The sequence below is a fragment of the Sorex araneus genome, chromosome 9 (genome assembly GCF_027595985.1).
Source record: "Sorex araneus isolate mSorAra2 chromosome 9, mSorAra2.pri, whole genome shotgun sequence".
Lineage (NCBI taxonomy): Eukaryota > Metazoa > Chordata > Mammalia > Eulipotyphla > Soricidae > Sorex > Sorex araneus.
The window spans coordinates 12,420,904-12,437,813 of NC_073310.1; the positions used below are offsets into that span (position 1 = coordinate 12,420,904).

Below are 16,910 nucleotides of genomic sequence, written 5' to 3' on the forward strand. Positions count from 1 at the left end.
GACTTGCTCATTTCAGCTCTGGGTGACTTAAAACAGTTTGAAATCTGAGGTTAACGCCACAGCCCAGGTTCTCGTCAGTCTTTGGTGTTGCTCTGTGGCCATACCTGGCAGTGCTCAGGGCTTCCTCCTGCCTCTGCACTCGGGGATCACGCCTGGGGCCTGGGGGCTGGGGGCTGCTCAGGGGACCGTATGTGGTACCAGGGATTGAGCCTGGGTCTGCTGCTAAGCAGCTTCCCCACTGTCCCATCCCTGCAGCCCCCGTGCCCGACTCTCTTCATCAGATTCTGCCCCTTGGCATTTGCAACTCTCTGCAGGTGATTCTAGGCGGGCGAACTCCTGACGCTTTGCGGGGGGAGGCGTGTGTTTGGAGAGGGTCTGGAAGCTGTGCCCGCTCCTTCTCTCTGCCCTTTACATCTCTGGCAGTTTCCAAATCAGATCCTTTCGTAATAGCACTGTAGCACTGCACTGTCATCCCATTGTTCATCGATTTGCTCGAGCGGCCACCAGTAACGTCTCTATTGTGAGACTTGTTGGTACTGTTTTTGGCTTATCGAACATGCCACGGGGAGCTTGCCAGGCTCTGCTGTGCGGGCGGGATACTCTCGGTAGCTTGCCGGGCTCTCCGAGAGGGACGGAAGAATCGAACCTGGGTTGGCCACGTGCAAGGCAAACGCCCTACCCGCTGTGCTATCGATCCAGTTATAATAAACCCGTTAATTTTTTTTTTAATTAACTCGATGAAAGGTAACGGGGCACTAGAATGGAAAGACTGTATCAACAGACAGCTGCGTTTGGGCCAGGGGTGATGTTCTCTCACCGGCAAGCTCTTGTTACATCTTGTTACATTTCTCTGGGCGGCTGGTCCTGCAGGGCCCCCGGGCTGGGCGACTGGGCTGGGGAAGGGTCTTTGCTTTTCCCTCCGCAGAGATCAGGCGGACATGGGTGGGTGCAGCCCAGACATTATTTCAGGCTCCTGCTCATTTCCACTGTGCCCAGGACTCACCCAAGGGTTGCTAACAAGTGGAATTTTTTTTCCTTTCTTTTCTTTTCTCTTTAATTTGGCTTTGCTGTGTTCTGGTTTCTAATGATTGTCCTGTTCATGCTAATGAGGCCAGAAGCTCCCAGCGCTGACATGGTGCTTGGCGCAGTTCCAAGTGCTTTGGGGGGGGGGGGGGGTTTCCTTCAAACCAGGACGGGAGGATTATTCCTTGTTACCGACAAGAGACGTGCACACTCAGCCCGGGAGAGATTAGGAGGGGGCCCCCGGGGCTGGGCCCCCAGAAGCAGGCCGGCTTGTCTCTGGATCTCGTTCTCCGAGCTTCTCCAGCCCGAGACACACCAGAAAACGATTTCAAGTGGGAGTATTGGGGAGGCTGGAGTATCACTGGGTCCGAATGCACGGGTCTCGGCTTTCGGGAGCAGTGGGTCGGTCCAGCCTGTTTGGCTAGGGAGGGGGACATCTGGTGGCTGTGCGCTTCTTAAGCTTTTTATTCTAGAAATGTTCAAAAAAAAAAAAAAGTAACAAAAAGGAGAGGAGGCGGGAGTACAGCTGTGAAGGCACCTGCCCCCACCTCTGTTTCGATCCCCAGAGACCATCTGCTTTCCCCAGTGCCCGCCTCCCCCCTTTGATGATCTTTTTGTTGTTGTTCTTTTAGTTTTGGGGCCATACCTGGTAGCCATCGGGAGTTACTCCGGGCTCAGTGCTCAGGCAGCGCTAGGAATCAAACCCAGGACTCCTGGCTGCAAGGAACCATCTCCCTGCCTCCTGCCAGGCCTTTGAACCATCTCCCTGCCTCCGTGGTTCTTCTGGTTAAAATGACTTGCATAGACGAGAGTGAAATAAAAGCTTGAGACTGTCTCTTGACAAATCTAGGAATGTCTCTTGACAAATCTACGCATCTAGGAAGGGTCAGCCCAGTTCCATGGCTCCAGAAATGTCCTTTAACAGACAGTACCTCTATTACACACTCACACATGCATACATATGCGCACATGCACACATGCACACGTGCACACACATGTGCACACATGCATACACACATGCATATACACGCACACACATGCACACACTATCCATGCATGCGTGCACATGCATATGTGCGCACACACGTGGACACACATGCGCACACACCTGCACACACACATGCATATGGACACACAAACACAGCCACGGCACCCCCACCCCGCCAGCCTGCACTTGTTTTCATTTTTCACTGTAGATGCGTTTTGCTCGCCCTAGAATTCCAGCTAAACGGACTCTACAGCATGTGCTCTTTTGTGCGAGTCCTTTCACTCTGCCGAATGTCTGTGGGCATCGTCGTGTCACTGGATGTCGCAGCCGTTTCTCTTCATCACGGCCCCCTCCATTGTCCGCCTGCCTCCCCATTGTCCATTTCCATTCTGCCGGTGATAGAAATTTGGATTGTTTCCAAGGCGGGGGGAGCATTGTGAATAACGTTGATCTAAACCTCCGTGTTCTAGTCGTTCCTCGGCAGCTGTTTACATGTCTCTTATGTAAATATCTCGGGGTGGAGTGGGTGGATCAAGGGGCAGGGCATGGGGAACTTCATTAGGGCCTGCCGGGCGGTTCCCACACTTCACATTCCTGCCGGGAGTGGGTGCTGGTTCTCGCCCGACCTTCTGCCCGTACTTCCCTGAGGCCTGACCAGGCGGCGCATCTTCCCGAGAACTTCCCCACCAGCTGGCCACCCGCCTTTACCAGGGCCGCATTGGAGTCTGTGGCCTGATTCTTATGAGTCCTTCCTTTTTGTGACTGAGAGGTCCCTGTTCTGGATACAGACCCTCTGTAGGTATGTCTTTCTGCCATTCGGGCTCGCTTGTTCTGTTCGCAGTCTGGGTTTGTTTTTTTTTTTGCTTTTTGGGTCACACCTGGCGATGCACCATGGTTACTCCTGGCTCTGCACTCAGGAATCACACCTGGCAGTGCTTGGAGGGGCCATATGGGATGCTGGGGATCGAACCTGGGTTCACCGTATACAAGGCAAACGTCCTACCCTCTGTACTATAACTCTAGCCTCTGTTAGCATCGTCTTTTGATAAGAAGATTTTGATTTGAGTTATTAAAATTATTATTTTAAAATCTTATTTTAATTTGGGAGTCATGCCTGGGGGAGACTCCTGGTTCTGTGCTCAGGGGTTGCTCTCCCTGGTGGTGCTCGGGGAACCCTAGGTGATGCTGGGGGTCAAATCCAGGATTTCCCACATGCAAAGCATATACCTGAGCCCTCTGAGATATCTCTCTGGCCTATTTTTTTCATAGCTATTTCTTTCTTAAATAAATAAATTATTATTTTACAGGGGCCAGAGAGATAGTACAGTGGGAAAGGCGCTTGCCTTGTACACAGCGAACCTGGGTTCGAGGTACAGGGAAATCTGTTTACCGACAGACTTCCTGCTTCCCTGGCTGAAGAAATTGTTCTTCCTGCTCTCGGCTCCACTGGTCCCCCCTGCTCCAGTTCCTCACTGTACAGTCCACGCTGTTCCCTGCACCTTCTTGGCACCAGGTGGGGAATCTTCCAGCCTATTAACCTTCATTCTCCTGGGGTCCCCTGCAGACTGTGCCCAGGCCCTGAGAACTAGAAGTACAACCTCAAGGCCCCTCACTACCTAACCATAGACTTGCCCCTTCTCTGTGGTTGGCATGTATTATACATGTCATGTGAGATAAGGGATGGAAGATTTTCCCTATGGATGTCTAATATTTCCTTCACTATTCCTTTGATCAAAGAGATTTGCCTCTTCTACACGGAATTCTTTGGGGTGGGGGGCAGGTAGAGGAACCACACTGGCCATACACAGGACATACCCCTGGCTCTGTGCTCAGGGAGCACTCCTGGTGGTGTTTGGTGGGCCATATGGGATGCGGGGATTGAACCTGGGTCAGCGGCATGCAAAGCAAAAGCCTCATCCACTGTGCTATTTCTCCAGCCCCTGCACTGAATTATTTCCCCCCCACACACACTTTATTTAAACATCATGCTTCACGGAGTTGTTCATGATGACTTGTTGCAGGTATTCCAACACCGATCCCACCACCACTGTCACCTTCCCTCGGCCATTGTCTCCATTTTCCCAGCCACCCCTCAAGCCTGACCCACAACAGGCCCACAGTCACTGTCACTGTCACTGTCATCCCGTTGTTCATAGATTAACTCGAGCGGGCACCAGTAACGTCTCCATTGTGAGACTTGTTGTTACTGTTTCTGGCATATCCAGTACGCCACAGGGAGCTTGCCAGGCTCTGCCGTGCGGGCGGGATACTCTCAGTAGCTTGCCGGGCTCTCCGAGAGGGGTGCAGGAACTGAACCCGGGTCGGCCACATGCAAGGCAAACGCCCTACCGCTATGCTATCGCTCCAACCCACAGCAATTTACTTTATATTGCTTGTTGCCATTAAATGGCTAATGGAATTTAAAAAAAAAAAAAGCTTCAGGGGCTGGAGAGATAGCACAGCGGGGAGGGCGTTTGCCTTGCACACGGCTGACCCAGGTTCAATTCCCAGCATCCCATAGGGTCCCCTGAGCACTGCCAGGGGTAATTCCTGAGTGCAGAGCCAGGAGTAACCCCTGTGCATCTGTGCATCACCGGGTGTGACCCAAAAAGCCAAAGAATAAATAAATAAAAAATAAAGCTTCAGTGAAAGAAAATTTGTGAAAATTGTATCTCACCACTGCCGTTAAGTCCTCATCTGAGGTTTACTAAACTGTTGTTGCAAATTAAGCTTCCTGTGTTAATGTCTTTGTAGTTGCAATTAGTTGGCTTCTATGATACTGCTGTGCTCCTTCTGGGATGCTAGCATTGCATTGGAGAGTTTAGAGCCCTTGCCCCAGGAAACCCAGAATATTTAAGTGGGCAGTCTGGCTGGAGGCATGGCGGTCGCTGTCGGGGTGTGGGTGCTGGGGGAACTTGGCCCACCCCACTCCTGGGTCCCCCCCTAGAGGTCTCAGCAGGGACCAGGCATCTGGAAAAATTTTGAAGCTAGGTGTTCTCTGTCAAGATGTGTTTAGAGTCTTTGGAGCAAGGCTGAGCTGACACGGTGGGATGTGGCCAGGGCTCCTGGGAGTACAGGGAGGTGGGGGGAGGTCGCCCCAACTCTGAGTAGGCCAGGAGTTTTCATCCCAAACAAAAATCCAGCGTCCCTGACACTTTCGGCAGGTTAGCCTCTCTGCAGAGCTCTGCGAACTTTGGATGGCGGGGGGAGGGGGGGGGACTTGGTCGCCCCCCTCCTGAGGTGGCCGCACTGAATTCTTTAATGTTGTGTCATCCTCTAGGGTTGTGTTTAGTCCTCAGGATTGCTTTGGCCAATCTAGGACCTTGACGTTCATGCTGGTTGCCAACACGGATCAGATTCCAGCTCCCCCTTCAGTACCTGCTCGGTCCTCCTGGCTGGGCGCCTTCATTTCCACACAGGGGAGTGTGATGTCAATCTTTGTCACTAGAGGGCGCTGAAGGAGCACTGCCATTGCAGAGTTTTGTTCTTTTTTCTTCCTTTTTCTCTTTCTTCTCCTCCTTCTCCTCCTTCTTTTCTCCTTCTCCTCCTTCTCCTCCTCCTTTCCCCTCCTTCCTCCTCCTCCTCCTCCTCCTCCCCCTCCTCCCCCTCCTCCTCTTCCCTCCCGCCCCCGAAGGAGACAAGCACTAAGTATGTGCCCAGAGCACAGAGTCCCTTGGTGACCTTGCAGTCCTGCCCAGGCCAAGTGACCATCTTCCAGATACAGACGTGATGTGTCCCCAGGCTTCCATTTCAGATCACCCTAACATCGGTGATCTGAGTCCCTCTGCTCACCGGGGCCCTAGAGGGCTGTTCTGCGGCCTGGTGGCGTGGACTGGCTCTGATTCGAGCCTGGTAACCCAGCGAGGTTCCCCACAGCCTCTCTGTCTGCAGCTGCACCTTCTCCAGTCAGTTCTAAAACCCTGCGCATTTACAGTTCCTGAGTACAGAAATTTGGCTCTCCTGCCAGACCCACTCTCAGAGTTCATGGACTCCTTTGAGTACCCGGTGGCTGAGGTGCTGAGGTCATGCTGTCTTGATCCAGACCCTGGCTAGTGGCGTCTTGCTGTTTCCATCTTAGCCGGCAAAAGAAATAGTTGATGGGGCTGGAGAGATAGCACAGCAGGTAGGGCATTTATCTTGCACGCGGCCGACCCGGGTTCAAATCCCAGCATCCCATATGGTCCCCTGAGCACGGCCAGGGGTAATTCCTGAGTGCAAAGCCAGGAGTAACCCCTGTGCACCGCCAGGTGTGACCCAAAAAGAAAAAAAAAAGAAATAGTTGATCACTGGGAGAAGGCAGCTGGGATAGAGAAGGGATCGCTAAGTCAATGATGGCTGGAGGAATCATTCGGGATGGGAGATGTGTGCTGAAAGTAGATAGGGGACCAAACGTGATAACCTCTCAGTGTCTGTATTGCAAACCACAATGCCCCAAAGTATGGGGTAAATTGTCTGCCATGGAGTCAGGGAAAGGATGGGAAAGGGGGGGTATACTGGGGACATTGGTGGTGGGGGATGTGCACTGGTGGAGGGATGGGTGTTCGATCATTGTATGACTGAAACTCAAACATGAAAGCTTTGTAACTGTGTCTTACGGTGATTCAATAAAAAAGAAAGAAAGAGAACGAGTTGAATAAATGACCTGGCCGTCCCCGGTTCTGTTCCCTGCAGAAAGAAGAGGTGAGGAGGAAGCACATTCGCCTGCACATGGAGGGCGCGCTCACGGCCCGGGACAAGGTCGGGGTGCAGGATTTCGTGCTGCTGGACGCGCACACCAGCGAATCTGCTTTTCTGGACAACCTGCGCAAGCGTTTCAGAGAGAACCTCATCTATGTAATGGGACCCCGTGTTCAGCTATTCCCCTCCCCCTACATGGTTCCCTCTCTGTCCCTCAGCCCTAGTGCCAGCGAACAGTGCCACTCCATTAGTTCAGTTCTTATAGGGAGGTTTGGGGGCCGCCTGGCAGGTCCACTTCGACCCTGTTTACTAAGGTCTTTGTGATGGCCAGGAACAGAGACCAGCTTACAGGGCTGAAACCACAAGCGGGGTCTCTCCATCTGCATAGCTTTAGGGTCCCCCAACAGACACAGTCTTAGGTGATGCCTTAAAAATTCTGTTCCAGGGGCTGGAGAGATAGCACAGCGGGTAGGGCGTTTGCCTTGCACGCGGCCAACCCGGGTTCAAATCCCAGCATCCCATATGGTCCCCTGAGCACCGCCAGGAGTAATTCCTGAGTGCAGAGCCAGGAGTAACCCCTGTGCATCGCCAGGTGTGACCCAAAAAGAAAAAAAAGTTCTGTTCCATTGGGGGCTGGAGCGATAGCACAGTGGGTAGGGCATTTGCCTTGCACGCGGCCGACCTGGGTTCGATTCCCAGCATCCCATATGGTCCCCTGAGCACCGCCAGGAGTCTTAATTCCTGAGTGCAAAGCGAGGAGGTAACCTCTGTGCATCACTGGATGTGACCCAAAAAGGAAAAAAAAACAAATTCTGTCCCATATCTCTGTCTTTTGTAACCGTTTCCATCCAGGGTGGCTTCTCTTTAGGGCAACAAGCTGGTTGAAACAGCAGGAACAGACAAAGATCCACCAGCAGAAACTGCCAAAGATCCATCCATCCATTTAGGGCTGGTACTGAGTTTAGAGCAAACCCATCCAGGTGTAGGCAGACTCTGATTGGCTCCCCGTGGGTCACGTGCCTCTCTCTGAACAAATCCCGGTAGCTAGAGGTAGCAGGTATTCTGATTGGCCAGATGATTTACCCCAGAAGTTGGGGGTGAGGTTAGGACCAGCGGCCCAGTCACCATGTGGACTGAGATCCAGAAGAGTGTCCTCAAAGGAATTCATTTGAAATGTCAATAGGGAACTGGAGTGATAGCACAGCGGGGAGGGCGTTTGCCTTGCACGCAGCCGACCCGGGTTCGATTCCCAGCATCCTATATGGTCCCCCGAGCACCGCCAGGAGTCATTCCTGAGTGCAGAGCCAGGAGTAACCCCTGTGCATCTCCGGGTGTCACCCAAAAAGGAAAAAAAAAAAGAAAAGAAATGGCAGTAGATGCCATGCAGGGAAAAATAAGATTGACCCACCCTTTCCTGTCCTTCTTTAAGGGGTCAAGTGCTGACCATGCCCCCCCATCAAGTGGCCCGAAACCTTGGGGAATCAACAGATTACGGTGCTCCCCTCTGAATCCCGTCTCTCCCGTAATCTCCCAGGGCGGGCGTGACGTGTGAGTTTCTGGGGGAGCAGCCGTGTTCCCAGCACCCCTTGTGTTTGGTCCCCTCCTCTGACATCACTTTTTTTTTTTTTTTGCTTTTTGGGTCACACCCAGCAATGCACAGGGGTCACTCCTGGCTCATGCACTCAGGAATTACTCCTGGCGGTGCTTGAGGGACCCTATGGGATGCTGGGAATCCAACCCCGGTCAGCCGCCTGCAAGGCAAACGCCCTACCCGCTGTGCGATCGCTCCAGCCCCTGACATCACTTCTTAGCATTTCCCATCACTGCCTCCCGCGCTGGCCTCCGAGATGCCAACAAGATGCACCTCTTGTTTCTGAGCATCCTTGCTGCTGAGTATTTTTCCATGACTTGCTCCTTATTCTTCTAAGCCTGGGCCCCGTGGTTACTTCCTGAGGGAAGCGTCCCCCGAGCCTTCCTGGGGGGGCGGCGCTCCGGGGCTCCAGGCCTCCTGTCGCCCCTCTCTTAGCGCACATCTCTCACGAAAGCAGTCTTGACCCCCGGGTTGGCTCCTTGGTTGGCCCCTCCCCTCCGCGTAAGTTCCATGGTGACGGAGACCCCACCGGTCTCCTGTATTATGTGATCTTTCCCGCGTTGAATAAACGTGGGACGGTGCTACTAGGCGGGCTTTTGCTGGTGCCACTTTGAATCCCTCACCAGTGCCCTGGTCCATCCCTCTAGACGTATATCGGGACCCTCCTTGTGTCTGTGAACCCATACCAGGAACTCGGGATCTACACGGTGAGCCAGATGGAACTTTATCAAGGCGTCAATTTCTTTGAACTGCCACCACACGTGTAAGTAACACATCAGGTCATTGATCCTGTATGTTTCTGTCTTCCCTCTCTCCTTCCTTCCTACTCATCCATCCATCCATCCATCCATTTACCCATCTTGCCATACATCTAGCCATTTATGTGCCCATCTATTCATCTTTCCACCCACCACTTACCCAAATTCTTTTTTATTTAACTATTTTTTTAAATTTTATTTTCCCCTTACACTATATAAACACTGTGGTTTACAAAGTTGCTCATGAGAGGCTGGAATGATAGCACAGCGGTAGGGTGTTTGCCTTGCATGCAGCTGACCCGGGTTCGATTCCCAGCATCCCATAGGGTCCCCTGAGCACAGCCAGGAGTGATTCCTGAGTGCAGAGCCAGGAGTAACCCCTGTGCATTGCCAGGTGTGACCCAAAAAGAAAAATAAACGTTGCTCATAATGATTTGTTACTGGCATTGAAATATACCTGTGACTTGTTCCTCATTCTCCCTCACCCCTAAGTTGTCCATGGGCCGGCAGCATTGCCCCTGCGCCTGGCTCTGGCCACTGGGTACCCCAGGACCCTATATGGTCCCCCGAGCCTACCAGGAGTGACCTCTGAGCACAGAGCCAGGAGTAATCACTGAGCATCTCTGGGTATGTCCCAACTCCCCCCCCCTCCGCCCTAATTGATTTGGGAGATAAAACAGTTCTCATGATTACCCAAGTTACTGATTTTAGTTCTTCTACTATTGGAGTTTTGCCGTCTAGTAGAATTTGTGTGACCCCCCCGGAGGGCACCTGGCTCCTGGGAGGCAGAGCCCTGGTCCTTCTGCCCCGGTGGTTGTCACAGCCAAGGGAAGAATCCCGGAAGCCACTTCCCTCCCCTCCCGTGTCCTCCCCGATCCTCAGTTACGCCATAGCCGACAACGCCTACCGCATGATGTGCTCGGAGCTCAGTAACCACTTCATCCTCATTTCCGGGGAAAGCGGTGCAGGGAAGACGGAGGCGTCCAAGAAGATTCTCCAGTATTTTGCAGTGACCTGCCCCATGACCGAGTCACTGCAGGTCGCCCGCGATCGACTGCTCCTCTCCAACCCGGTGCTGGAGGTGGGCGCTCCTGGGGCTCCCTAGGGGCGTCGGGGCAAGTGCCGGGGAGGTTTCTAGGAGGACCTGCAGGTCCATGTCTGGGCGCCAAGGAGCGGCGGGGTGTCTCGGGAGTGCCCTCGTAACTTACGTGGCCTGGAAACCCCCCAGCCTTGGATGCTAGCACGGCAGCCACACGGCGGATCCCTTGGTGCCCGGGTGCCTGAGCCCCGCCTGTGGACGGACTCTAGTCAAAGGACCTACCTACCTCCCAGCAGGCTCTGGAGGGTTAAATGAGAGTCAGAAACAAAAAAAAAGCACATCGCAGATCAGTAAGGGGTAAGATAGTATTCTACTGGATGGCGTGTGTGTGTGTGGTGTGTGTGTGTGTGTGTGTGTGTGTGTGTGTGTGTGTGTGATAGACAGACAGAGAGAGACAGAGAAAGACAGTGTCATTCTGACTGATATTTCTTCTGTGCTGTGTGATTCTCTAGCCAACTGCTTTCAAACAAATCCTTTTCACCTGCCTTTGGACCGGTCCATCTGCAGTAGATGTTTATGGTGGAAGGAACTTTCCCATTACATCCATTTTTTTTTTCGGGGGGGGGGGTGTTGGTATTTTGTCTTTTGCTTCTTGGGTCATACCTGATGATGCTCAGGGGTTCCTCCTGGTTTGTTTTGTTTGTTTTTTTTTTTTTTTTTCTTTTTGGGTCACACCCAGCAATGCACAGGGGTCACTCCTGGCTCATGCACTTAAGAATCACTCCTGGCGGTGCTCAGGGGACCATATGGGATGCTGGGATTTGAACCCGGGTCGGCCGCGTGCAAGGCAAACGCCCTACCTTCTGTGCTATTGCTCCAGCCCCTGTTCCTCCTGGTTTTGCACTCAGGAATTACTCCTGGTGCCCAGGGAACAATATGGGGTGTGGGGTTTGGAACCTGGGTCGGCTGTGTGAATGGCAAATGCTCTCCCTGCCACACTATGTCTCCAGCCCCCATTACATTCTTCGACCCAAACAGTGACTGGATATAAGGAGGCCTGGTGTCGGGGGTGCCGGCCGCTGTGCCTTCTAGAACAGCAAGTCTCCATCCCATGTCTGTCTCCTTGGCCCTTTCTAGCCGCCTCCCCCGCTGGATTCTGGGGAGAAGATGGTTTCTCGTCTTTATTTTAGTTTCTCTTCTTTCCTGTGGGATCTACCGTGTTTGGCATCAAACCCACTATCATTTTCACTTGTTTTTTTTTTTTTTTTTTGGTTTTTGGGTCACACCTGGCGATGCACAGGGGTTACTCCTGGCTTTGCACTCAGGAATTACTCCTGGCGGTGCTCAAGGGACCATATGGGATGCTGGGATTTGAACCCGGGTCGGCTTCGTACAAGGCAAATGCCCTACCCGCTATACGATCACTCCAGCCTCTCACTTGTTTGTTTTTTGGGCCATACCCGGCAGTGCTCAGGGAACCCGGGTCAGCCCCCTCCCCACTGTACTGTCCCTCTGGCTCTAAATCCACTTCATTTAGTGACTGTCACTAAGAAGATGCGAAAGGGATTCACGCCTGAATGACAATGAGTGTGAATGACAATGAAGGACAATGAAGGACAGTTTCAGTCACCCTCCAACCAGCTGTGACCCCTCCCCGCCCCCCCCGCCCCCCCCCACCCCAACTTCTTCTATTTGGGAGATGCAGGGGTGAGCTATAACCAGCTCTGTGTTTGGGGGCTGCTTCTGGCAATACCCAGAGAGTCCTGTGGTTCTGGGATGGCACCTGGGTGGGCCACATGCAAGGCTGCGTGCCCTGGCCGAGAGAGAGGGTGTCGCAGGTCCGGCGACTTACCTTGCCCGCATCCGGCTTTGATTCAATCCCCTGCATCCCTTGTGGACCCCGAGCACTGCCAGGAGAAATTCCTGAGTGTGGAGCCAGGAATCACCCCTGGACACCGCCGGGTATGACCCAAGAGTGAACCAAAATACCCGAGCAAGGTGTTGTGCCAGTGCCAACGCCATAACGCCCATCCGGTCTCTCTGGCCCTTCCCCCACTCTGCATTCTAAGGCCTTTGGGAATGCCAAAACGCTCCGGAATGACAACTCCAGCAGATTTGGAAAATACATGGATATCCAGTTTGACTTTAAGGTAAATTAATGTTTCATTCCTTATCCCTGGGACCTTGTCACTTGCCAACAATAAGTGCCCATCCCCAATCACCTGGAGGGAGGAAGGGCATTTCTATTTTTTTTCTTTTTGGGTCACAACTGGCGATGCACAGGGGTCATTCCTGGCTCTGCACTCAGGAATCACTCCTAGCGGTGCTCAGGGGACCCTATGGGATGCTGGGAATCAAACCCAGGTCAGCCGCGTGCAAGGCAAATGCCCTCCCCACTGTGCTATCGCTCCAGTCCCGAAGGGCATTTCTTTCCTTTACCTTTTCCTTTTCTTTTTTTGGAGGGTGGGACACCCAATGATGCTCAGGGCTTACTTAGGGGACCACCTGGGGGTGCCAGGGATCAAACCTGGGTCGGCCGCATGCAAGGCAAGCGCCTTGCCAACTGTTCTATCTCACCAGCCCTGGGAGGGCATTTCTTGGCTAAACCGGATGGAAAATCCAAGGTTAGTGCAGATTTAGGAAGATGTGAATGCTGAGGAGCATGAGGTCCCATTCTCTGCTTTCAGCCATGCCAGGCGCTGGCAGAGGTGCCATCCCTGGGGTGGGGGGGTGTCCTTCTCTGTGGTCTTCAGAATGGGGATGGTGCAGCCTGTTTGGAAACAGTCTTGGGGGGTGTTGAATCCCAATCTCTGAGGGGACCTGCAGTGCACCCAGAGATTTATTTTTTTTTTTTGCTTTTTGGGTCACACTCGGCGATGCTCAGGGGTTACTCCTGACTCTGCACTCAGGAATTACTCCTGGTGGTGCTCAGGGGACCCTATGGGATGCTGGGAATCAAACCCGGGTCAGCTACTGTGCAAGACAAATGCCCTCCCCGCTGTGCTATTGCTCCAGCCCCCAGAGCTAATTTTAGAGACACGCCAGCATCCCTATCCTGGAGCTGCTGGGATGGAACAAGGGCTAGGCGCGGCTGCTCCCCCAAAAGGACCCCGCCCCCACTAGCAACTGAGCAAGGCGTTATGGTCACCCAGGGCGAGCTGGCCAGTGGCGGCAACTGTGTCACACGGCTGGGTCTTGGGGGCACTGTGTGTCGGGAGAAGGATGTTTCTTGTGAAGCGGGGATGGAAAGATGGTGGCACAGCGAAGGTGCTTGTCTTGCATGCCACCAGCCTGGGTCTGATCTCTGGCATACCATTTGGTCCCCTGAGCACCTCCAGGAGTAACCCCTGAGTATCACCAGGTGTGACCCAGGACAACAATAATGGGGCTGGAGCCATAGCACAGCGGGGAGGGCGTTTGCCTTGCACGTGGCTGACCCGGGTTCAATTCCCAGTATCCCATAGGGTCCCCTGAGCACCTCCAGGAGTCATTCCTGAGTGCAGAGCCAGGAGTCAGCCTTGTGCATCACCAGGTGTGACCTGAAAAGCAAAAAATAAAAAAAAAAACACAAAACCCCACAAAACAACAAATAGTAAGAAAACAGCGGGAAGAGTCTCACTTGTCCTTCCTTGCTGTCATCCGGGCTTTTCGCAGGGCGTTCCTGTCGGCGGCCACATCATCAGTTACCTGATAGAAAAGTCGCGGGTCGTCTATCAGAACCAGGGCGAGCGGAACTTCCACATCTTCTACCAGCTGCTGGAGGGCGGGGAAGAGCGGCTCCTGGCGTACCTGGGGCTGGAGCGAGACCCCCGGCTGTACAAGTACCTCTCACAGGTCGGGAGCACTGTGTTTGGGTGGGTGGGCCCTTTGGAGTGGGGTGGGGGAAGGAGCAGGAGTGTGTGTGTGTGTGTGTGTGTGTGTGTGTGTGGTGTGAGGGAGCGTTGGGCCATGGTTGGCTGTCGAGGAATTTTCTCAGTGTGTGTTCAGAGCTCTCCTGCCGGTTCCGTGTCCCTTATTAGCAGACCTCTTCACACCTGGCATGTAGGTGACCGTGGAGATGGAACCAGTGGGTCCTGGCCGGAACGGGACTCAACCGAGGGTTTTTTTTTTTCTTTTTGGGTCTCACTTGGCGATGCACAGGGGTTACTCCTGGCTCTGCACTCAGGAATGACTCCTGGCGGTGCTCAGGGGGCCATATGGGATGCTGGGGATCGAACCCGGGTCGGCCGTGTGCAAGGCAAACGCCCTCCCCGCTGTGCTATCACTCCAGCCCCCCGATCCCAGGGTTTTTATTGATTGCAAGTGCCAGGATTTGGATTCTGGACCCCACACCCTTGAGATACTTGAGATATTTCCTCCGGTGACCAGTTCCTTGATCTCTCTACCCCCAGCTTCCCACACACACACCCCCCACCCGCCCCCCGACCATTTAAACAGAGTTTACAAATGGTTCATGATGGTTTGCAGAGTTGTTCATGATGGTCTGATACAGGCACCCAGTATCCCAACCCCAACCCCACCACCACTGTCACCTTCCCTCCACCACTGTCCCCATTGTCCCACCCACCCGTCAGGCCCGCTCCTGTAGCAGCTCCACACTGATTTCTCTTATATTGTCTGTTACCACTAAGTGGCTAATGGAATGATCAAAAAAATACTTCCAGGAGCTGGAGCGACAGCACAGCGGGGAGGGCGTTTGCCTGGCACGCGGCTGAACTGGGTTCCATCCCCAGCATCCCATATGGTCCCCCGAGCACCACCAGGAGTAATTCCTGAGTGCAGAGCCAGGAGTAACCCCTGGGCAAATCCCGAATGTGACCCAAAATGGCTAAAAAGGAAAAGGAAAGCAGGTCTCCCAAAGGGAGCCTTGTATGGCATCATGCTGAGACGTAGCCGGGGCTGGAGGGTATCGTGTGCAGAGACCAGAGAGGGAGCTGGACAAACCCCCGCTGACCTCGCTCACCAGTGCTAGAGATAAACAAGGGAGTGGACAGTATCCAGTGATGACAAGTCCTTGGATTACAAGACTCAGGTTACCCAACCGTTTGGGGAGGGCAGTAAAGATGGGCTTAGAGTGGCCTGGGGCGGTGCTGGAGGGTTTGGGCACACCGTGGGGTGCAGCAAACTTGGACATTAATACCATAAACATTCACACTGGGGTAGCCATGTGACCTAAACTAGACAGACAGAGGAGAGAGAGAGAGGGAGGGAGAGGGATGGAGGGAGGGAGGGAGGGAGAGGGACAGAGAAAGGGGGGGAGAAAAGAGAGAAAGAGGGAGGGAGAGAGGGAGGGAGGGAGAGAGAGGGAGAGACAGAGAGGAAGAGAGAGGAGAGAGAGAGGGGAGAGAGAGAAAGAAAGAGGAAGGGAGAGGGAGGAAGGGAGAGAGAGGGAGAGACAGAAAGGGAGAGACAGAGAGAGGAGAGAGAAGAAAGAAGGGGGAGAGAGAGAGGAGAGAAGGAGTGAGAGGGAGGGAGAGAGATGCAAAGAGGAGAGAGAGAGGGAAGGAGATGGAGGGAGAGAGAGGGAGGGTGAGGGAGGAAGGGAGAGAAAGATGGAGAGGACAGAGTGGGAGAGGGAGGAAGGGAGGGAAAGAGAGGGAGGGAGGGAGAGAGAGGGAAGGAGGAAAGGAGGGAGAGAGAGAGGGAGAAACAAAGAGGGAGAGGAGAGAGAGGGGAGAGAGAGAGAGAGAGAGAAAGAGAGAGAATCTTAGGGCCAGAGTGGTTTGGAGAGGGCATTTGGTTGCACACGGCCAACCTGGATTTGATCCCTGGCACCCCACAAGGTCCCCCAAGCACCGCCAGGAGTAATTCCTGAGTGCAGACCCGGGGGTAACCCCTGAGCATCGCCAGGTGTGGCTCCAAAACAAAACAAAAAATAAATAAGATTTTACAAAGTGAAACTTCATTTAACGACATTAAACTTCATTTAAGTAAAATGAAGATCAACACATTTATTTATTTATTTATTAAGGCTTCCTGGTCACACCCGGCGATGCTCAGGGGTTCCTCCTGGCTCTGCACTCAGGAATCACTCCTGGCGGTGCTCGGGGGACCATCTGGGGTGCCGGGAATCACACCTGGGTTGGTAATTGTGCAAGGCAAACGCCCTGCCAGTTGTACTATTGCTCTGGTCCTAAGGATCAATCCCTTTAGTAGGTCCTGGAGGAGAAGGCTGAGAATTTTTGCCGGTTTGGCATCTCTGCAGAGCTCAGGCATGAAGCGGTGGAGTCTGGCCAGTGGCATGGCGGCAGCTGTTGGGGTGTGATGCGTCCACCAGGGCATTCTGTGGGGCAGGGACTTGTCCCATCCCCCCTCCCGAGGGCACCCAGGAGTTTTCAGCTTCTCTCTCTCTTTTTTTTTTTTTTGGCTTTTTGGGTCACACCCAACTATGCTCCTGGCTCTGCACTCAGGAATTACCCCTGGTAGTGTTCTGGGGGAACCCTATAGGATTCTGGGAATCGAACCCGGGTCAGCTGCATGTAAGGCAAATGCCCTAAACGCTGTGCTGTTGCTCCAGTCCCTCACATTACTTTAAAAAAAATTTTTTTTAATTGACCATCTGTGAAATAGACCACTACAAAACTGTTCATAGTTGGGTTTCAGTCACACAATGATCCAGCACCCATTCCCTCCACCAGTGTGCGTCTCCCAGCACCAATGGCCCCCGTTTCCCCACCCCCACCCCCCAACACACCCCGACCCCCGCCGCCAGCCTCCCTATCTGGGAGGCACTTTCCTTCCTGCTCTCTGCTGGAGTGTTTCCAGGGAGCCAGGGAAGCCAGGACCCCTCTGCCCTGCAGAAGCCGAATAGCAAGAGACTCCTCAATGAGGGTG

General features: G+C 53.5%; 1 protein-coding gene across 1 annotated transcript in view; it reads left to right on the forward strand.

Moving 5' to 3' along the window:
* The first annotated feature begins 6,685 nt into the window (after positions 1–6,685).
* Positions 6,686–16,910, forward strand: part of MYO1H (myosin IH) — a 53,367-nt gene continuing 43,142 nt past the window's right edge. The window contains exons 1-5 of the mRNA XM_055147320.1: positions 6,686–6,844; positions 8,927–9,042; positions 9,920–10,118; positions 12,146–12,226; positions 13,731–13,910. Of these exons, the coding sequence (XP_055003295.1) occupies positions 6,719–6,844; positions 8,927–9,042; positions 9,920–10,118; positions 12,146–12,226; positions 13,731–13,910 (702 nt within the window). The 5' untranslated portion in view covers positions 6,686–6,718. The remainder of the gene's footprint in view (positions 6,845–8,926; positions 9,043–9,919; positions 10,119–12,145; positions 12,227–13,730; positions 13,911–16,910) is intronic.